Source organism: Geotrypetes seraphini, chromosome 3, assembly GCF_902459505.1.
Source record: "Geotrypetes seraphini chromosome 3, aGeoSer1.1, whole genome shotgun sequence".
NCBI lineage: Eukaryota > Metazoa > Chordata > Amphibia > Gymnophiona > Dermophiidae > Geotrypetes > Geotrypetes seraphini.
The window spans coordinates 261,902,087-261,924,576 of NC_047086.1; the positions used below are offsets into that span (position 1 = coordinate 261,902,087).

General features: G+C 44.4%; 1 protein-coding gene across 1 annotated transcript in view; it reads right to left on the reverse strand.

Moving 5' to 3' along the window:
* The window catches only part of CRIM1 (cysteine rich transmembrane BMP regulator 1), a 1,144,468-nt gene that overhangs the window by 582,867 nt on the left and 539,111 nt on the right, over positions 1 to 22,490 (reverse strand). Inside the window, exon 3 of the mRNA XM_033937787.1 lies at positions 3,678 to 3,920. Within this exon, the coding sequence (XP_033793678.1) occupies positions 3,678 to 3,920 (243 nt within the window). The remainder of the gene's footprint in view (positions 1 to 3,677; positions 3,921 to 22,490) is intronic.

The following is a 22,490-nucleotide window of genomic DNA, read 5'->3' on the forward strand; positions in this document are numbered from 1 at the left end:
TTTGCTAGCTTATCCATGCAAATGTGTTATTAAGTTTAAAGGTCTGAAATATGTGTATTTTGCACCAGATCATCTACGTTCCTTTTTGGATCTCAAAGGTTTATCTAGTGGAGGGAGTGTAGCTTAAAGGAATTGCTGGGTTGTAGCGTTTAAGCCTTTACTTTTTTGTTATATTATTGTAATATTACTCCCTATAATATCTTTGTTTTCTTTTTCCTCCTCCTAATTTGAGGTCTAAGGAAGAGTTAAGTTTCATATATATATTTATTTTAAATATTGTAATGTTCAATGATGTTTTTCTTTTGGAACATGATTCTGTATTTCTAAACCAAGTAGTTATACTTGTAAGTATGTTAAATTCAATAAAAAATAAAGTTAAAAAAAATAAATAAAATAATTAGCTTATTATCTATTATTCCCTCTATGTACTAACTTGCACTTGTTTCTGAAAACATTCAAGTCAATATTAAAAACCACTCTATCTAGATAGAAGCACTTACGGCCTCTTTTACAAAGCCACGCTAGCGGCTGCCGCACGGCAACAGCCCCGAAGCCCTTTAAATTTCTTTGGGCTTCGGGGCCGTTAGCGTGGCTTTGTAAAAGAGGCTGTTAATATCCACATAGCTGGTGCTGGCCGGTACTATCGGGCAATTATCCAGATACGGGACAGTATGTGGGCAAAGAGACGGTAGAGCAGCAAACCATCTAGATATAGGCAATATTCAGTACACACTCCAGAAAAGTTATATGGATAATGCAGAACAGCATAAATATGGTCACTCTCAATCTAAAGCCAGTGCTGACTGCATTATAATCCTGCTACTCAGTGCCAGTTACTATCTGGATACTAGCTCCAAATATCCAAATTGAATTCAGCTGCAGCAGCCGGCATTAAAAACAAACAATCAAAAAAACCACTGACCTCCCTGACTGAATATCAGCCTCATAGGTTTTCCTCTAAAAATAAATAACAATCTAGTTAGCAGTTAGTTCTGTTCTGTGAACAGCTAAGGCAATGTGTTTCCCATCTACTGAACTGTATCCATGTCAAAGAAAGTGACAGGAAGGAATAGCGCAGTGCAGAGATTTACAATAATCTCTATTTTTTTTTTTTAATGTTCTTAAAAATTGTGATAAGTTATGGTGGAAATTCTATAAGTGGAGGCCTCCTTTTAGGCCTTGATGCTGCACGGTGAGAGTCTATACCACTGTTCTTCATTGTAATGCCCGTGAACCAATGGCGGCCACAGGGACCTCTTGTACGGCTCACAACTCTCCGCCAGGTTCCAAAGCTCCCTTCACCTCAAAAACTACACTGGTGCAGCAGTGATTCTCCAGCACTGCTGCTGGCCTCCTCTGCACTGTTCTTCTTCTGCGCTTCTCCCCCTCCCTCCCGAAACAACTTCCTGTTTCTGCTTGTGTGTACTGCAGCAAAGAAGCCATGCAGAGGAAGCCGCGGGCAGTGCTAGAGAATTGGTGCCGCGCCAGCAACCTCTTTGTAGTTTTCGTGGTGAAGGGGCTTTGGAACTGGGTGGGAGGATATTTGGTGGAACTGGAGTGGTGGGAAGGGAGGGAGGGAAGAAGAAGGGAGAGATGCTGAATGATAGAGGCAGAGAGGAGAGGAATGGGAGCACATGGATGGAGGAGAGGGAAAGGAGATTGTACAAATGGATGGATAGAGGGAAGGGTGAAGCAAGATAGGAGGGAAAGGAGATGGTATACTTGGATGGAGAGGAGGGGAAGAGGAGGGAAGAGATGGAGCACAAGGATGGAGGGAAGGGGAAGAGAAGAGATGGTGCATATGGATGAAGAAAAGTGGGAGAGAAGAGATGGTGGGATGGGGAAGAGAAGAGAAGAGATGGATAGATGGGGAGGAAAGAGATGATGCACATGGACGAAGGGGATTGGGAGGAGATGTTGCACATGGATAGAGAAGAGATGGAAATCTGGATAGATTTGAGATGGAGGCAGAAAAATAGAAGAAAACTGAATATAAAAATCAGTGTCAAAGATGGATGTGATGCAAAAAGTGAAGGAGAGGAAAGAAACAGCAAATACATTAGGAGGCCTTGGAAACAGTTAAGAGCACAAAAGGAACAAGATGATCAGAAAAATAAAATTGCCAGATAACAAAGGTAGAAGTAATCTTTTTATTTTTAATTTAGTGATTGAAATATGTCAATTTTGAAAATTTACATCTGCTGTTTTTATATTTTGGACTACTCAAGAAAAAATGCATTTCTTTCTATTTCTCTTGTGGTGTACTGTGTGCAGAGTCTGGCATATTAGGGTTTCATTTGTGTACAATAGTAATTTTAATTTGTGGGTTTGTATTTGAAAAGTTTTTTTTTTCCTGTTTTCTGCATTTGTGACCGAGGTCAGGTGTTCTGGTGGGGATGGAAGTCCAGAAACTTTGGTTGGTTTCCCAAAGAGGAAGATATTTGTCAGCTCTCCTTTAGTTTTTTTGGACTTGAAAGGGCCCCAACTTAAAAATTAGTGAAGACCACTGGTTTATACTATAATGGTATCTGGGTGCCCAGATTCTGTTTTAGAATACTAGCACGTTATTTGTGGAAGCATTTAAATGACTGATTAAAAATTCATGAGGATATTGGCACCGCCATTTGTAGATGCCAAAAGAAGTATCTGTTTTTTGGAAGAAATTACTGTATGTGCTAATCTGTCTAATATGATGATTGCATTTTGTAAAGCGCCTAGGAATAGGCGGGTAAGAAATTTTTAAAATAAATAAATAATCTCATATCAACATACCAAACGTCTAAACACCTGCAGTCACACCAGCCACAGAGCTGGTGTAACTCTGGATACCAAAATGGGGCAAGGATGTGTGCAACTGTAACTTAGGGCTCCGTTTATAAAGCCGCCTAGGGCCTTAATGCGCGGAATAGCGTGTGCTAAATTGCCGCGTGCACTAGCCGCTACCGCCTCCTTTTGAGCAGGCAGTAGATTTTTGGCTAGCGTGCACTATAGCGCACGCTAATCCAGTACATGCGTTAAAAACACTAGCGCACCTTTGTAAAAGGAGCCCTTAATGGCACTGTAACTTTGGGTTCTTTTTACAAAGTCACGCTAGCGGGTTTAACGTGCGTGACTTTTCATCCGCGCTAACCCCTGCGCTGGCCGAAAAACTACCGCCTGCTCAAGAGGAGGTGGTAGTGGGTAGCGCGGCTGGCGGTTTAGCGCACGTTATAATGCGCATTAAACTGCTACCGTGGCTTCGTAAAAGGAGCCCTTAGTGGCATGCCTCTATCACCCATGTGAACATCCCCTTTAATTTTTGTGCTATGCCACTGACATGCCTCTTTACTGAATAGTGCTCAAATCGATTTGCTGCCACTTTTGCACACATGTGTCAGTTTTCTTTGCATTTATGTACACAAATGGCACGTTAACTATAAGTGTTATAGAATAGCATGTCACATGACTTTAATCACAAATGTTCTATTTAATGGCTTCTGCTAATGTAGTAAGCTAGGGAGAGATAGTAGAATTCCTGCAGTATTTCTAATTGCACTTCATTCCCATAATACAGATGCCATCTTTTCATAAATTCTAAAAGCTTATTGCCCGCTGTTCATCTGGAAAATAAAAGTTGAATAGTGCAATACTGGATAATATATTCAGCATTTTGCAGGAGATGCACTATCTATAGTTACCTGGTTTACATTTGTACAGGTCACAGCACTCGCCCGGCTTCCCTGATGCCTTGGAAACCAGGATGTTTAAATAGCCTGGCTGGCACACTTTCCTCAAGCATCCTGCGGGATTGCACACACAGCGACTTGGCAGTGGACAGCACTCTCCAGGAGGGGCATAACCTTCAATCAGTATGGAATCTTCTGGGCAACGAGGGGAAAACTGGACCTCACAGCGGGCCTTGGAGCAGTCAGGCTTCTCTTCTAGGAAAAAAATAAGAATGGAAATCAAGAGACCATTTTAGTACCTAGAACTTAAGTCATAAGTCAAAAACTGTAAATTTATTAAAGCAAACCTGCCAAATCACCTGCTATACTCCTGTTTTCAACAGGTCATCTCCCACTAGGAAGTGAAGAACTCCCTTTGAGCAGCCACTCCTTCCATCAGCAATAGGAGATATATTACTAGAAAGTCATCTGCTACAGCCATGTGACCAGTATTGCAATAAGAATTGCAAAGTCTCACAGGAGATGATGTCTTATTAAGGTGTCTCTTGCTGCTGGAAGGGGAGGTGGATTGTTGGTGCCACAGCTAAAGCCTGTTAGCGGTTGTTGCCCAGAGGTGGAGTGGGGTGGGTCTGGGGGCATGACTGGGCAGAATTGGGCAGAGTTGAGGGAATGGCTAAAAATCTTCCATCTTTGGATGGCTAAAAATCTTTGGCGGATCTGACAAAGTGCCATCAGCATGATAGGCTTTGGAGAAGTCAAATTTTCATATAAAAGCACAAAATTCTTTGAAGTGCAACAATGTACAAGGGCTTCCTGTGGAAGCACCACTTTTCAAATCAGTAGTTCTCAACCTTTCTTTTGTTGTGAAACACCTGACATAGGGTTACCAGATTTTATGTCTGTAAAATCTGGACCACCCCTAGACCCGCCCAGTTTCACCCATTCCCCATCCTGCTATGCCCCAGCTCCGCCTCCAGCTCTTCCCCACGCTGCCTGGTTTTGAAAAGGACATGTCTGGGGAAATCTGTACATCTGGTAATCCTTACCTGACAGACTGTGGTCATGTGTCCTGCCCTCACTGAAACACAATACCTGAATCTCTATACCAGGGGTGGCCAAAAGGTCAATTGTGATCGACCAGTAGATCACGAAGGCAATGCAAGTCGATCGCAGAGACTTGCGTTGCCTTCACATTCTAACTGCATCTCCATTGGCAACATTTGCTTTCCCAATACGGTAGACAGAAGCACCGGGCCGACCAGCTTTCACCCCCAAACCCCCCCCCCCGGTCAATTCTGACATCAGAGAGGAAGTTCCGGCACAGCCAATCGCTGCCTGGCTAGCCCGGAACTTCCTCTCTGACGTCAGAATTGACATCTGGTGGAAGGCTGATTGGCCCGGTGCTTCTGTTTACCGTGTCGGGAAGCAGGGACAGCTCGCAACTGGGTGGCGGGCAGCTTGGAGGCTTGTTCCCCGATGGCGGTGGTGGTGGCTTGGGGGAGGTCAGGGAGAAAGAAATACAAAGAATGAAAGGGGGCAGGCAGGGAGACAGAAAGAAAGAAGGGAAATAGAAAGAAAGAAAGGGAGGACAGAAAGAAAGAAAGGAGGCATGGAGAGAGAAAGACAGACAGAAAGAAAGAAAGGGGGCAGGGAGACAGAAAGATAGACAGACAGAAAGAAAGGAGAGGGCAGGGAGAGAGGAAGAAAAAGTTAGGGGAGGGAATGAGGTCTGGAGGAGATGAAGCATACAAGAGGCTGAAAGAAGGGAGGAAATATCGGATGCACAGTTAGAAGAAAATGCAACCAGAGACTCATGAAATCACCACACAACAAAGGTAGGAAAAATGATTTTATTTTCAATTTAGTGATCAAAATGTGTCCGTTTTGAGAATTTATATCTTCTGTCTATATTTTGCACTATGGCCCCCTTTTACTAAACCACAATAGCGTTTTTTAACGCAGGGAGCCTATGAGCGTCGAGAGCAGCGCGGGACATTCAGCGCAGCTCCGTGCGCTAAAAACTACTATCATGGTTTAGTAAAAAGGGAGGGGGTATTTGTCTATTTTTGTATAGTTGTTACTGAGGTGACATTGCATAAAGTTATCTGCCTTGACCTCTTTGAAAAACCCCCGGAATATAAATGATAATTAACATTTTCTCTGCGTACAGTGTACTTTGTGTTTTTATAAATTTTATTGTTGGTAGATCATTTTGACTTGGTAATTTTAAAAGTGTGTGCACCCCTGCTCTATACAGTCTTTTAAGCTCCTACTCTTACAAGTTTCAAGTTTCAAGTTTATTTAATTTTTGATGAATCGCCTATTACAATTACTAGGCGATGTACATAATATAATTTAGATAGAAGAAACTTACAACATAAATTCAAATATCAAATTTAAAACAATTCAGACATGAGTTTAAGGAATAGGGTTAAAAGTTACAATATATGGGATTGGATAGAAAATAGGAAAAAACACAAGGAAGGGATTTATAAAACCAAAGCACGATGTAATAAAATAATCAAATTTTTAACTTAGTTAAAATAAACCAATGTTAAGAATCATAGGCATCTTTAAATAAGTGGGTTTTTAACTGTATTTTAAATTACCATCCTCAAGCCTCCATTTGGTCCCCATTCAGATCCCTGTCCCTGGTCTCCTTCCTCATGGTCCCCAAATAATCTCAGTCCTGAAAGCTATTTTTCTGGGGGAGGGGTCCTTGCTAATTCTAACATTCTTCTCCAGTAGTAAAACATCTGTACTAGTCGGTTGATACTCAAAACCAAACATGGGCGATAGAGATGATTAGCGCCAGACTACAGCCCACGTTAGTGAGTACAGAATGCTCAGAGGGTTCTAGTGTGGGAGACAACATGCACACCAAAGATTAGCACAATAGCAAGCAAATGTAGTCAATTGGTTGTTAATGAGATTATTTCCTAATGCTCAGAGAACAGTGTATAAAATAAGGCCAGCTCGGAGCAAGCATTCGGTTATTTTAAAAGAGGATTTCTCATGAATGTTTTTTTTTTGTTTTTTTTTAATTTGCTGTTTTTATTTTATTTGGAAGCAGAAGGAAGCCTATGCAAACCTTTAAGTGCTGATAGAGAGAGAGAGACAAATGTGTACAAGTCAAAGGAAATCCAAAAGTGGAAGCACACATTGGCGTCTGTTTTCTGCACTTAAATATAAGCTTTTCAAGTGAAAATCAAAATGTATAAAGCTTATAGGCTCCTTTTATAAAGGTGCATTAGGGCTTTAATGTGCGGAATAGCGCATGTTGAATTGCCGCGTGCGTTAGACCTTAACGCCAGCATCGAGCTGGCTTTAGTTCTAGAAGCGTAGCGCGGGGTTAGCGCGCGCTAAAATCCTGCGTGTGCTAAAAATGCTAGCGCACCTTAGTAAAAGGAGCCCTATATTTTAATGTGTGGAAGAGTGGTGCTGTTGTGTGCTTCACTTCCTGGTTTGCCTGAGCATGTGCGCAAGAACTGTGCTTATCATAAAATTCTGTGCAGGCACCAGACACGTTCCTCCCCCTTAATTTCCCCATACTTAATACTAAGAATATGCATATAATTTGCATGCTATTAGTTTTGAGCATTTGGAAGTTTTTTTCTGCTCTGTTCCCACAGTATTTTCTGGCATGCATGTTTGGTATTGAGCATCGGCCCATAGGTTCACATCTTCTCTCTCATTCTCTCCAGGCTTATCTCATCTCTCTCAAATCCTCCTCCCCCATGTCTATCCTCTTCTATTCCCTTTTCAACCCCCCACATTTTAAAATTTACTCTTTCTACTCAATGATCAGAAATGGCATAAGGAGAAAATATTTGGGGAGAAGAAGAGAGTAGTTCCTCTGCTCTGTATCCAGCAATGGAAGTGATTGTGGCCACAGGGGAAGGAGTAGGACCTAAATCAGGCTTGTGGCACTGGTGATCATGGAGGAAGCAGAGGTAGGTTCAAGATGTAATGATATTGATAGCTGGTGAAAAAGAGGGAAGGGGAGCAGATCAGCAACCATTTCTAACTTGGGCTGACGGCAACAGTGATTAGTGTGAAAGGGGGGCGCAAAATTAGGAAGATGTGGAGGGGCATTTTCAATATGATGTCCAAATCCATGTTTGGATGTTTTGTGGAACACATAAAAATCCAGTACTGAAGATGACCATTTTTTTGAAACAGAAAAATGTCTATCTTCTATCATTTTGTTTCGAAAATGGCCATTTATTAGATGTGCTTGTCCTCAGTGCATCTGTCTTGAAACATTTTTGAAAAAAGACACGTCCAAAAGAAAAACATACAAAACAAGCCATTGGGATGTTGGAGATGCCAGCATTTTTAGTAGACAGCAGGGCAGTGGGCACCCTAGGGGACACTGAAGTGAACATCATATAAAAAGGCTAGACACATCTCACCATAACCCCTTTATAGTATATAGTGAGCACTCCAAAATCCACCTAAAACCTTCTGCAAAGACAGGACCCAGCAGAGAGGAAGGCCCTGATGTGGGCCAAAGCAGGGTGTGGTGAAGGCTGCCACTACTGACACAATGATCAGGCAAGTTTCCCCGGGGGGGAGGGGGAGTAGAGATGACAGAGACCCTTAATTATGGCGCAGTGGGGAGAGGAAAGAAATATGTTGGACCTATTTTTTTTTGGGGGGGAGTGAAATATACTGCTCCCGGTGGTGGTGGTGGTGATGCTGCAGAGAGATGGACATGAAGATTGCTGGATCCTGTGGTGGGAGTTGTTGGATCCTTGGGTGGGAGGAGGCTGGAGACGGAGATTGCTGGACACTGGAGTAGGGGGGAGAAGAGTGATGTGCTGGACCATGGAGTGAAGGGGGGAGTTGGAGTGAGATGAAGATGTGCTGGATTAGGGGAGGAGGGGCTGGAGGGACATGGAGATGTGCTGGAGGGGAGAGAGCGAGAGATCAGACTGGGTTAGGGAAGAGACAGACTGGATCAGGTTTTGGAAACGAAGAGAAGAGATGCTGGACCCCACAGATGAGGAAAATGAGTTATGCCAGACCTTGAGGGGGGTCAGGGGAGAGAGAGGGAGGGTTGCTGGATCTGGAGTGTGGGAGGAACGTAAGAGAGCAAAGTAGAGGGACAAGGAACAGAGTAAGAATAGATACAGGGACACAAGGTAATGGTGGAAAAGAAGTAGATAGGAACAGCAAGGGGCATTGTTGATCACAAGGGAAAGGATAGTGACACAAAAGAGAAGATGCTGAACATGGAGGGAAGATAGGAACAGGGACAATGAGGAGAGATGCTAGACAGGACAGGATGGCAGGCATGGAGAGAAGATATGTTAAATAGTAGTCAAGAGACCATTAAAATGCAGGAAAAACAGAGAACAAAGGAAAAATAAAATTCTCAGACTACAAAAGTAGAAAAATATTTTATTTATCAATTGAATTATGCTAGCTTTGGGAAATATGCATCTCTGATATCTTGCATTTCTGTTTCTGTAATATTGCACAACAGTATGGGTGTCTGGGCTACTGGAGGAAGGGGGAGGGGAGCAAAAACTGGTGTCAGTGTCTTAGGGATGCAGAAGGAGAACATAAAAAGCCGGAGAGCAGTACTGAGAATTCAGTTTGTCAGTTTGAGAAGGGAGTCCTCATTGGGAGACTGCTACCTTGTTATATCAGTTCAATCCCTATCTGCAGCATGCAATCTCCCTATTACACTAGCTCCATCCCTCTCCTCACCATGTAATCTATTACCCTGACCTAATATATCTTCATATTGTGCAACTTCTGCAGCTGTGAGGTTGCAGTTCTTATCACAAGACTGTTCCTGTGTAAGCAGGGAATATCTCATTAAGCCCTTCTCCTGCTACCAGTGCAAACAGGAGAGTGTTGGAGGCTGCACAATGGGTGGAGAATCTGTCTAGCTGAGAGAAATGGAGTAAAGGTGGGCAGCAAGTCATCAAATTGACCAATGGTTTGGTTTACCTCAGCCTGATCAGATTGTTAAAACAAGAATGGCAAAGAGGTGGCATGCCATTTTTGGGGATGTAATTTGCCACCCCACAGCAATGCCTAATACTTTGTTCTCTTTCCAGCCTATAGGCATATGTGATTGTTAAGAAAAGTATGAGTTTCTAGTCTGAGTCAAAATTTTAGTGACATAACAGTTGAGAACCGCTGCTTTAATCTAAAGCTGCCAACTGGATCTAGATTTGCAGGATAGGGTTGATCCAATCCTGAGTTTGCCCCAGTGCATGCTAGAACTTGTAGTCTTGCTTTTCTTAGGAAATGCAATAGAACAATCAGAACTACAAATCCCTGCATGCAACTGGGCAAACCCAGGACTGGATCAACCCTGTCTTGTGAATATGGATCCAGTTGGCAGCCTTTAATCTAATCAGGTGTACAATGTAAAAATACAGAAAATCTAGCAAAAATGAGCTGCCTTCTAAGCCTACGGTCTCTAGAGTAAAAATTTCTCCAGCAAAAAGGCAAGTTGCTAAAAGGTAGCAAGAAGCAAAAGCAGGGGAGAGGAGGAGTGGAGTAATTTGATTACTTTGTTGTGTTCTCAGTATGCTATTGAGTCCATTGCACAGTATAACATTTTACATAAGATTCTGTATTAAATTACATTAACATGCTCCATCTTAAAACACTGAAAAACTGCTTGAAATTATTTGCTAAAAAACATAAATTCCTTTACAATGCTTATGTTTTAATACAAGCAACCAGTCCAAATTTCAGGATCAGCTAAAACTACTGCTTTAATCACATTTGGAGCTGGTCCCGTGACAAAACAGCAGCATTCCAACTGACAACAATGGGTCAAGGAAACTGCACAGCTCCCAGGAGGGAGATAGAGCGTCCTAACTATTACGAGCGACACCTACTGGCAGACTTAAAACCATTAAAAAAAATAAAAATAAAATCAGATTCCAGAGGGTTGCCATTTGAATAGTGGGGCAAGAGAGAAGAGGAATAAACCCCCCTGAAAATCTGATCTGCAAATAGTAGACCCGTTCCCTCCCCCCCCTCCGAAATGTCACAAAAATTCGCAAATCAATGAAGGCGTAATAACAATCTCCAGTGGTTCCCAACCCTGTCCACTAGGCCAATCGGGTTTTCAGGCTAGCCCTAATGAATATGCATGAGAGATTTGCATATAATGGAAGTAACAGGCATGCAAATCTGCTTCATGCATATTCATTAGGGCTAGCCTGAAAACCCGATTGGCCTGGTGGTCCTCCAGGACAGGGTTGTCTCCAATGTCACCACAGATTACTTCTACTGCAGCTTACTGGGGAAGAAGCATACATTTTCTCGGTACTATAAAAAAGTGAGAAGAAAAAAAATGTTAAATCAAAGCCATGACTTCTGGAGGGTCTTTCTTCTTATGTTGAAAGAATTCATCTATTTCCATCTGCTTTCCTTGTCCGAGAGCAAAGCCAAAGATCGAGCAATCTCTTCAGTTCTGCCAACGGCTGTCAAACTGCTCAGACTAGAAGGAGCCTTCCTGTCTCGGACACTGCAGTCTCTTGCTTCTACAGTTCTTTGGGATTCAGGTTCTACAAGGCTATGAAACATGCCAGTCTAGTCTAGAATTCATATCCCTCCCCCCAAAGGCCATAAGAAGAACAAGAAAACACACTATGTGCTTCAGTTCCGGTTTCCCCCTCCCCCTCAACACACACAGCTACCGCCTTTCTCCTCTTCCAAAAACTACACCTAAATAAAAAGCTTTCTCCTAAGTATACTGCCAACCCCCCCCCCCCCAGTCTGCATCCTTATATCAGTGATAGATCGCAAACTAAGGATCTTGTTACAGCAACAGGCAACCCGCAATTATATAACAGGCTCGGGCTATAATTACAGCTCTGTCTTTCATAAATACTGTTTAGTTTACCGTCCTAAGTGGTAACTTCATGCATAAATTCATCCCTAATGATACTGCTTTAACTGATTAAATCAGAACAGAAACTGTGTTAGGCTGCATTTCTGAAAATGTATTTTCATGTTATGAAGCTCCCAAGTATTTCCTGTTCTGCTCTCACGTCTCACTTTTTTTTTTTATAATGTAAAATGACCCCTTCCACAGCAGAATTATACTAGAATAAGACAGATTCATCGGAATATCTGCAGCAAAGTGGTATTTAAGCCAAGTGCTAGCACAAACCCCAAGAGGCAATGTCTCTTGTCTGCAAGCTAGTCACCATAAAATTCTTTTTTTTTTCTGCAGGCAGACTTCAAAATATGAACAGGCATACCACGACACCAAAGCCAATCAAGCATTGATTCTTGTACAATCCATTGTAATGCGGCGTAATGGACTGCTTCAGGTTAATGCTGGGAAAACGTCCGCCAGCTACAAATCTAGCATATAGCATAGATAAAGGTTGATTATAAGGCTTGTATGTTGGCTCTGCAAGAATTTCCCATATTATTCCACACCATACGGGAGTTTTATAGCAGCTGCAATATCAAGATCACTGTCTGCTGAGTAGTACCAATTATTCATCAGTTCCTGAGAAATGACTAGGAAAGTCAAAGCGGTTGTCTCTTCTTTCAAAACTTTTATGGCTTCACTATACATTTCAGTCACTCTGTACTCCTGCTCCTGCCTCAAAGGTTTCGTCATCTGTGGATGACTGCTGGGTGTACAGAAGCTCCTTGCTTCTTAGTTTTCTACCCTGTTAGGTGGGTCTTGCTTTGTGAATGAAGTCTACCCACTGCCACTTGAAACTTACCAGAGGTCTTTGATTGACTGCTCACCCCCAGACACACATACTAAAGGCCCCATATTTGCTCAAGAATTTCCAATAAAGAGGGAATTCTATATATAGGCTCAAAATTTGGTACCAGAAAAAAAACAACAGCATGTAGCGCCAATTTCCATGCTGATTAGGTACCAGACTTACGCAAGGCCACCAAGGGACAAAGCTGGGCCCAGGGCAAACAAAGTTGAAGGTTTGGCCTGTTCAAGCCCTGTCCCACCCACTCCTACTGACAGATATGGGAGCAATTCTCAACACGCTTGTCTGCAGGTGACCAGGAAACCTCTGGTGTGTCAGGAAGTTACATGAGATGAGGAGAGAACACGACCGATTTCCTGATTAGCTGCAGGCAGTGTATGAGAGTCACTGCCATCTTTGCTAGTGACCCCTTCAGAGGCTTGTTAAAGGGAAGGAGGAGAGGGAGATGCAGGACTACGGAGCCCAGGATGGCTTTTCTGTGGCTGCTGCCAGCCCCCACCCTTTGGAAGCCAGACCCAGTGGAATCTTGCTCCTTCTTGGCGGCCCTAGACTTATGCCTGCTGAAACCTGCTGGTGTCCAAGGGGTGTAGCTATGAATGGGACTGGGAAGGCCTTGCCCGCCCAATCTCAGCTCAAGTCAGCCCAGTATCTCTCATGACGTAAGCATGTGGTGGTGCCTGGGCCAGGCTGCAGCGCTGGTCCCACTCGCAGCGGTGCTGCATGTGCAGCCCAGTGCGTCACCTCCAAGGAAGGGCGAGTCTCCACCCGCCGCAGCTCAAGCTCCAGAGGAGGAGAGCAGGTTCAGCTTGATGACGTGCTCTGTCATACTCCTTCTTGGCAGGCACACCCACTTTGAGCTCAGGCCCGCCCAAAATTGGCCGTACAGTTATGCTACTGGTCCAAGTAAGGCACGCTGGGGTATTATTCTATAACATGTGCAACTTTTCGGAATGCCACTGACATGGCCATGCCTCCTTTTAAAATTATGTGCTAGTAGAGTTAGGTGCCATGCCTTATAGAATAGCACAGTGCCAAATGTGTGCGCATATTTTAATGAGTGACAGTTAATTTCAATAACTGGTTGCTAGCGCCCCATTATTTATATTTAGGGGCACATTACTCAATTAACTTGCGCACACATCTTCGGCATGCACACAAATTCAGGTGCGCAAATCTGGATGCCATATATAGAATCTGGGAGTACGTCTGCAACTATCAAAATGGCAGCTAACCAGGGAAGTTATTTAAACCAATGGTTCCCAACCCTGTTCTGGGGGACCACCAGCCAGTCAAGTTTTCAGGATAGCCCTAATGAATATGCATGCAGGGCTGCATTAAAGGATAGGCCCAGTAGGCACGTGCCTAGGGCCCAAAATGGTCAGGGGGGCCCACTGAAGAAAGGTAAACAGACCCACTCCAGATTTTTTTTTTTTTTCCAAACGGCGACGAGCCCCACCGCAGCATTGATTGGCAACACGGCCCCTACTCCTGATCGGCAATGTGGGCCCCTCCCCGATCAGCAACGCGGACCCCCCTTCGACGGAGAGTAATATCTGCAAGTAAAGCGGATAAAGATCAGCAACAGCATCTGTAATTTTTCAAGTGGTGCTCGGCCCAAAGCATCCGCTCTGATGCAGCTTCCTGTTTCCGCCTGGGCGCCTTGGCTGAGCTGCACCGCTTGTAAAATTACAGTTGCTGTTGCCAATCTTACCCGCATTGCTTGCAGATATTACTTTCCTTCGAGGGAGGGGGCGCATTGGCTTTCAGATTACTTTGGCTTAAGTCTTTCTGCACTCCGCGTCTCAGTTTTGTACACCTATCTGGTTTTCCGATTTCTTTTAGCAGCTCTTTTTAGCTTTCCATTTTTGCTTAGTAGGTCTTTTTAGCCAGCCTTTGTTTTTCACCCTCTGTTTACCCCCCTTTTCCTGTTTAGTCTCTATTGGCATCCTACCATGACGTGGCATGATATATTTTTATATTTTTCTTTATAAGTTTTATTGTTATTTTGGTTCCATTTTGGGTTTTCTTGCATTTCTGTTTTCAACTTCATATTGCTCTCCCATGTCTCACTATAAGAGTTCCTGGTGGGATTTCTAGTTTTTCATTTGGGTGTGTTGTTTCCCCTTATTCCCCTTCTGTCGTTTTCTACATTATGCCCTTATAAGTTTAAGCAGCCTTGGTTTATCTTAGTATGTTTTGGGCTTTTGTATAATCTATAATAATAAAACGCTAAGCGCGCATGCGCATTCTCACCGCGTGCTTCTCTGATCCCTGTTCTGTTGTGCTGTGCTGGCAAGAGTGCGCATGCGCGCTTACTATGTCACACATGGCAACTCGGCGTTTAAGATCAGGAAAAGCGAAGGGCCCGACACGGTGGAAGAACAGCAGCAGCCCCCGAAGGTCCTCATCAGTCCAATCCCTCTCCAACCTCTCCTTCCTCACCGATGCCAAAGAAGCTGCAGCTGGGGCAGTCAGGGCCTCCCCTGCCGCGCCCAATATGCCCAGGCCCCGCTCCCTCTTGCGCTCCAAGCACTCCAGGTAACTTAGAGGAATGGCTGGAGGGTGTCATGCCGATGCTGCAGATGAAAGGGGGCTGCTTTGTTGGAGAGGTGTGCTGGGGGGCAGACAGCTTTGCTCGGGGGAGGGGGGGGAAGACAGAAGGGGGTCTTGGAAAAACAGTCAGGGAGAAGGAAAGAGGGTTGCTTTGGAGGGAGGGGTGTTCTGGGGGGCAGACAGCTTTGCTCGGGGGGGGGAGACAAAAGGAGGCCATGAAAAAACAGTCAGGGAGACAGAACGGGGCCACGGAAAAACAGACAGCGTCCAAGGAGAGAGAAACAAATAAAAATAGACAGACAGACAGTGGGCAAGGGGAGAGAGAGAAAGAAAGAAAGACAGACACACATCTATTCTAGCACCCGTTAATGTGACGGGCTTAAAGACTAGTTGGTTATATTCATGTAGTGCCCTCCCCTGCTCAGACAGCATTTATTTCTGAGGGAGATTACCCTTTTGGCCTCTTGTTCAATCTCATCTTTTTTTAAAAATTCTCAGTGCATTTCTTTATATTGCAGTGCATTGTATTTCTTTCTCCTAAGGCGAGCTTCAGACTTAACTTGTTTAATCGATTTATTTATATGGCCCCTTTTCCTTGGTATCTTGTGGTCACCTCATCACCACTGCTGCTGCTTTCCCACATGCTCCTGATGCTGACAGTACAAGTTCTCCCCACTTCCATCATCTGCCCCCTTCTCTCTCTCCCTCCCTCCACCCCAGGCAATTCACTGAGGGGGCAGGATAACACAATGGAAATGCCTGGGGTGGAGAGAGAGAAGAGGCAGATGATGGAAGTGGGGAGAAATGGACAGATGATGGAAGTGGCGAGAAAGGGTCAGATGATGGAAATGGCGAGAAGGGGGCAGATGATGGAAGTGGGGAGAACTTGTGCCTTCAGCGCATATGGGAAAGTAGCAGCAATGGTGAGGAGGTGAGGGGCCCTCACCTCCTCACCACTGTTGCTGCTTTCCCACATGCTGGATGGGAGGCATATGCTGGATGGGGGGAAGAAGATAGAGTTAGTGAGATAGTAGAGGGATGAAGGAAAGGGGTGGCAAGCTGTGAGTAGACACAGTGAAAAGAGGAAAACTAAGGACTGAATAGTAAGAGAGAATTTAATTTAGACAGAGGCAGATAATAGAGAAGGAAGGCCAGAGAAGAAAAAGAGAAAGGAGAGAGAGATGCCAAAGAACAGGGAAGGAGACAGAGATATCAGATCTAAGTGGAAGAAATGAGAAGAGAGAGATGATAAAAACCACAGGGGGAGGGAAGGAGAGAGATGCCAGACCATGAGGGGAACAGAAAGGGTTCTGAGTTAAAGTCCTGTGAAAGTAGGTAGGAAGGGAAGGAAGGGGGATTTGTTCAGAGATGTTTGGGGCTTGTATAGAACTAAAACTGTACACTGGCACTGGTATGGTAATCTTTGTTGTTTGTTTTGAATTTGATAATAAAAGAAATACAAGAGGAAATAAAAAAGTAAATAAGAAAACAGGTAAATAAATGGGGGTGGAACAGGGGCGGGGTACGGGTGGGGCAAGGCTAGGGGGCCCAGTGTACTTGTGTGCCTAGAGGCCCTCGAAGAATTAATCCTGCCCTGTATGCATGGGACAGATCTTCATGCCTGTCACCTCCATTATATGCAAATCTCTCTCATGCAAATTCATTAGGGTTATCCTGAAAACCTAATTGGCTGTTGGTTCTCCAGGACAGGGTTGGGAACCACTGAAAACCATAGAGAAGTGCCTGACAATCTTTTTCTGGCTCTGACTTTATATAGTGATTAAACAAAATTTTGTGATTCCCCTCCCCCGAGGTGCAGAAAAATGATGTACCTGTGTAGAGCTCACCCAGACTGTAAACCCCAAATGTAGGTTTTGTGTCCCCCATTTGTGATTCTGATCCACACTTTGGAAAGCTCTGTCACTCTGCCATAGAGGCTGACTACCTGTTTGACCACCATGCTAATAAAGGGAATTTTACTCACTCTGCATTTCTCTGTGTCAGATGGGCCATTAAAATTACTTATAAAAACTTGACACAGAACAACTTTGGATCTGTTTGCCTTCGTTTCAAGGATTCTACACAAAAAGAAAACATCTTAATATAGAAAAAGAAATAGGAGATGGAACTCCTCTCATATGAGGAAAGACTAAAAAGGTTAGGGCTCTTCAGCTTGAAAAAGAGACGGCTGAGGGTAGATGTGATTGAAGTCTACAAAATCCTGAGTGGAGTAGAATGGATACAAATGGATTGATTTTTCACTCCGTCAAAAATTACAAAGACTAGGGGACACTCCATGAAATTGCAGGGAAATACACTTCCTCTTCCGCATTTGCAGTGATAGGGGAATAACAAGTCAGAGAATACAGAAAAAATGCAAATAACTTTTTGTATGTTATTTGCGGTTTTCTGTTACAAAACTCTGGAGAATATGATAAAAACCACAAATAACTGACCTCTTCCTGTGAAGAAAGTGCAGTGATTTCCTCTGAACAATGCTGGGAGCAGCAATTTTCTCTGATGTAATTTTGGGGGTGGAGCCTGCAAACGAAAAACCGCAAATAACCAAAAACGCGATTGGTGAAACCACGAATGCGGAGGGGGAAGTGTACTTTTAAAACCAATAGGAGGAAATATTTTTTCACTCAGAGAATAGTTAAGCTCTGGAATGCGTTGCCAGAGGTTGTGCTAAAAGCGGATAGCGTAGCTGGTTTTAAGAAAGGTTTGGAAAAATTTCTGGAGGAAAAGCCCATAGTCTGTTATTAAGACATGGGGGAAGCCTCTGCTTGCCCTGGATCGGTAGCATGGAATGTTGTTACTCTTTGAGTTTTGGCCAGGTGCTGGTGACCTGGATTGGCCACCCTGAGAACGGGATACTCTGCTTGATGGACCATTGGTCTGACCCAGTAAGGCTATTCTTATGTTCTAATGTTCTTAGGAGTTGCCAATAACAAAATCATGGGTGTTCCATCAGAATTAACACCAACCAGTATTAACTTGGGAAATTCTGACTATAGCTTTCCAGTTTGAAAATCAAAAAGTCTTTTTCATAATTAGCTCCTGGTTGGTCATTTGGGAGTCAGTTTATAGTGTATTGATCTGGAAAAAGATATATCCGTTTTATTGCTAGTGAAAAAGAATGCCAGGGAAGATTAATCTGTGTTCTTGAAACCTATTATAAACATGTGCATGTGAATTATTTAAAAGGCCTGAATATGATTTTATTAACTTAATAACTGTCAGAGTGATGAGATGAAATCATAAGAATATTGCTTAACATTATATGTTATTGAGCTACTGACAGTTATTTTATATTCTTATTTAAGGAATACACAAGTATTTCTCCAAAATGTCAAAATATTTTACAAATGTAAATTAGTCAGCAAACAACTGCCATCCCAATCTTTTTTTTCAGGTAATGATCAGGAAGAGCCAGATCAAGGACTGGTTGAGTGCTGTAACCACAAATGGTGCGAGGAGTGGGGGCACCATGAGTACCGTATTTTCACGTAGATAATGCGCACCCGTGTAAAACGTGCACACGGGTATAGCGCGTGGGAAACCGACATATATGTAAAAAAAAATTTATATACCGCGCACACCCGTATACCGCACATGCTGACCCGACTCTCCCGTCGCCGCCCGACTCTCCTTTCGCCCGCCCCGACTCTCCTCTGCCACCCCGACTCTCCTCTCCCCCTTGAAGTCCTGTCCCCACCCTGAAAGCCTGATGCCCCCCCCCGACGTCCAATTCACCCCCCCCCGCAAGACCGCTCGCACCCCCACCCTGAAGGACCGCTCGCACGCACTCCCACCCTGAAGGACCGCTCGCACCCCCACAGCCTCCCGACCCCCCCCCTCATCATGTAGAAGCTCCTACCGGTGTCCTGCTGCTTCCTCTTGGCGGTCCCAGCCCCTCTGTGAGCCCTGCGTCTGCGCTGCTTCGTCTTCCGGCGGCCCCGCCCTTTCTCTGATGTCAGAGAAAGGGCGGGACCACCGGAAGACGAATCAGCACAGACGCAGGGCTCACAGAAGGGCCGGGACCGCCAAGAGGAAGCAGCAGGACACCAGTAGGAGCTTCTACATGATGATGGGGGGGGTCGGGAGGCTGTGGGGGTGCGAGCGGTCCTTCAGGGTGCGGGTGCAGGTGGGAGTGTGTGCGAGCGGTCCTTCGGGATGGGGGTGCGGGTGCGTGCAAGCGGTCCTTCGGGATGGGGGTGCGGGTGCGTGCAAGCGGTCCTTCGGGGTGGGGGTGCGAGCGGTCCTGCGGGGGGGTGAATTGGATGTCGGAGGGGGGGAACTATGTAAAAAAAATTTGTAAAACACGCTCACGCGTATAACGCACAAGGTTATGCACGGTTTGTAAAAACCATGTATAACGCACGCGTTATATGCATGAAAATACGGTACTTGCTGTCCGTTTTCTTCTCTTTGCCATAGCACAGTGAGTGGGGTAAAGGCGTCAGAGGTCAAGTCATAAAGGGCATGATTCTGGCTCTGTAGGGTCCTATGATCAGGGTTCCAATGTTTTTGCACAAATTTATATTGATTTTGTAACATAGATAAACAATATAAAACACCATAATAATATACAACTGTTGTCCAAGAATAATATTCAAGCTGCAAGAAGGATAAGGGTGACATATGCAAAAACACTGTATATACCAATTTAATCAGTTCCCATTTCAAGTGTAAGCAATGGGATGAAATGGTTTACAGTCAGTGGTATTATAGAAACAAAGAAGCATGACGGTAGATAAAGGCAAAATGGCCCATCCAGTCTGCCCATCTGCAGCATCCACTATCACCTCTTCTTAAGAGATCCCAAGTGCCTTTCCCACTCTTTCTTTAATTCAGACAGAGTCTTTGTTTCTACCACCTGTACCGGAAGACTATTCCACGCATTTATCACCCTTTCTGTAAAAAAAAGTATTTCCTTAGATTACTCCTGAGACTGTCACCTCCTAACTTAATCCCATGCCCTCTCAATCTGGAGTTTCCTTTCAATTGAAAGAGACTCGCCTCATGTGTATTTATGCCACATAGGTATGTCTCTATCATATCTCCCCTCTCCTGCCTTTCCTCCAAAGTATACATGTTGAGATCTTTAAGTCTGTCCCCTTATACCTTATGATGTAGACTACCAACCATTATGGTAGCCTTCCTCTGGACCAACTCTATATATATCCTTTTGAAAATGCAGTCTCCAGAATTGTACACAATATTCTAAATGATCATCAGAGTCTTGGGGCATCAATACTTCCTTTTTCCTATTGGCCATACCTCTCCCTATGCACCCAAGCATCCTTCTAGCTTTTGTCGTCACTTTGTCAAGCTTTTTAATATCAGACCGAAGTCCCTGCTCCTCTTTCATGCAAAAAAAGGTTTTCACCCCCTAAACTGTACCATTCTCTTAGATTTTTGCAGCCCAAATGCACAACATTGTAATTCTTAGCATTAAATCTTAGCTGACAAATTTCAGACCATTTCTCAAGCTTCCCTAGGTCCTTCCTCATGTTATCCACACTATCAGGGGTGTCTACTCTATTGCAGATTTTGGTATCACCTGCAAAGAGGCAAATCCTACCAGACAGCTCTTCAGCAATATTGCTTACAAAAATGTTGAAACGAACAGGCCTACGAACGAAACCTTGAGGCACACCAATGGTAACATCCCATTCCTCAAAGTGATCTCCATTAACCACAACCCTCTCTCACCTTGAACTCAATCAGTTCCTGACCCAGTCTGTCACTTTGAGGCCCATACCAAGGGCACTCAAATTATTTATTAGATGCCTGTGTGGAGCACTGTTAAAGGCTTTGCTAAAATCTAATGCTCTCCCTCTATCCAATTCTCTAGTCACTCAGTCAAAGAAATTGATCAGATTTGTCTTACAAGACCTGCCTCTAGTGAATATATGTTGCCTCAGGTCCTGTGATCCATTGAATTCCAGAAACTTCACTATTCTCTGTTTTAAAAGCTTTTCCATTAATTTACTTACCACAGAAGTCAGACTTACAGTCCTGTAGTTCCCTATTTCTTCCTTACTTCCACTTTTGTAAAGAGGAACCACATCCACTCTTTTCCAGTCCTCTGGAATCACTCCTGACTCTAGAAGAGCTGCAAGAATTTTCCTAAGTTCCTTCAGTACCATCGGATGTACATTATCCGTCCCCATCGCTTCATCCATCTTTAGTTTGGCTAGTTCCTCACAAACACAATGCTCTGAAAATTAATCAGGGTCTACCACACCTCCAGCCCTATTTGCTTTTGTCTTATTCAATCCCACTCCCAGCACTTCAGTTGAGGGCACAGAACAGAAATATGTATTAGAGCAGGGGTCAGGAATCTATGGCTCGCGAGCCAGATGTGGCTCTTTTGATGGCTGCATCTGGCTCGCTGCCAACGTGACACTCTGACTTCCGGGGGCGGAGCCAAGATGAGCGGCCGCACACACTACGAGCTCCTCTGCTGCAGCGAAGAAAAATCTTCTTCAAGACGTGCACTGCAGCAGAGGACACCCGAGCAGACCTACTCAGACCATCATGAACATTCTGCCGGTCACCCGGAAGCGGGAGCCACCGACACAGAGCCGGATCGGATCTGAGCCAGGACAGAGACAGCGGCGGCCATCTTCCGACGCTCTGCACAGTGTGGCACCTCCCCCAGCTGGAGATTCTAGCCTGGACCGCAGCAAGCTATACCAGTGAAGGGGACAAATTGTGAGTGTATCTACTTCATCTGTTATTGCTCCAGAACCCCCCCTAATCTCCCCAGTGTCCCTCTGTGACTATATGAATGCATGGGAAAGATCCTTGGCTGGGGCTTGATTGATGCATGTTGGGACAGAAGAACACGTCTTCTTTCCACTGAGTGCAGGCCACGCCTTCCTCTGCATCGCATCCACATCTGGCATCCTTTGGACCACCCTACCTTGCCTCGCAGCATCCGTGGCCGAACGGGCCTGAAGCTGCATCGTCCTTCACAGGCAGCCCCAAATCGAGGCCCCGGCTTCCCATCCCACCAGCTACACCCGCAATTGGCTATCCCGCCTTCATTACCTCTGCCCTGCCCCACAGACCACTATCTGGGGTGATATCCTCCTCACTTCAGTCAGCTAACTAATTGCAGAAACCCTTTTATTGAAGAAGATGGCTAAAAGAAAAAAAGATGAGGAGTATTGTACTTTTCAGCAGGAATGGACAGAGGAATTCACCTTTGTGGAGAGAGCAGGTTCTGCAGTATGTCTAATATGCAATGATAAAATTGCATCAATGAAACGGTCAAATATAAAGCAGCACTTCGACACACGCATTACTACATTTGCATTGAAATATCCTGCGGTGGACAGCAGGAAAAAAGCATGTCAAGAGCTACTGTGCAGAGTGCAAGCTAGTCAGCAGCAACTCCGTGTTTGGACCCAACAAGGTGACTGGAATTCGGCTAGCTTTGCTGGTGCTTTAGCAATTGTGAGAAACAGAAAGCCATTCACAGATGGGAAGTATGCCAAAACATTCATGCTTAATGTTGCCAATGAACTTT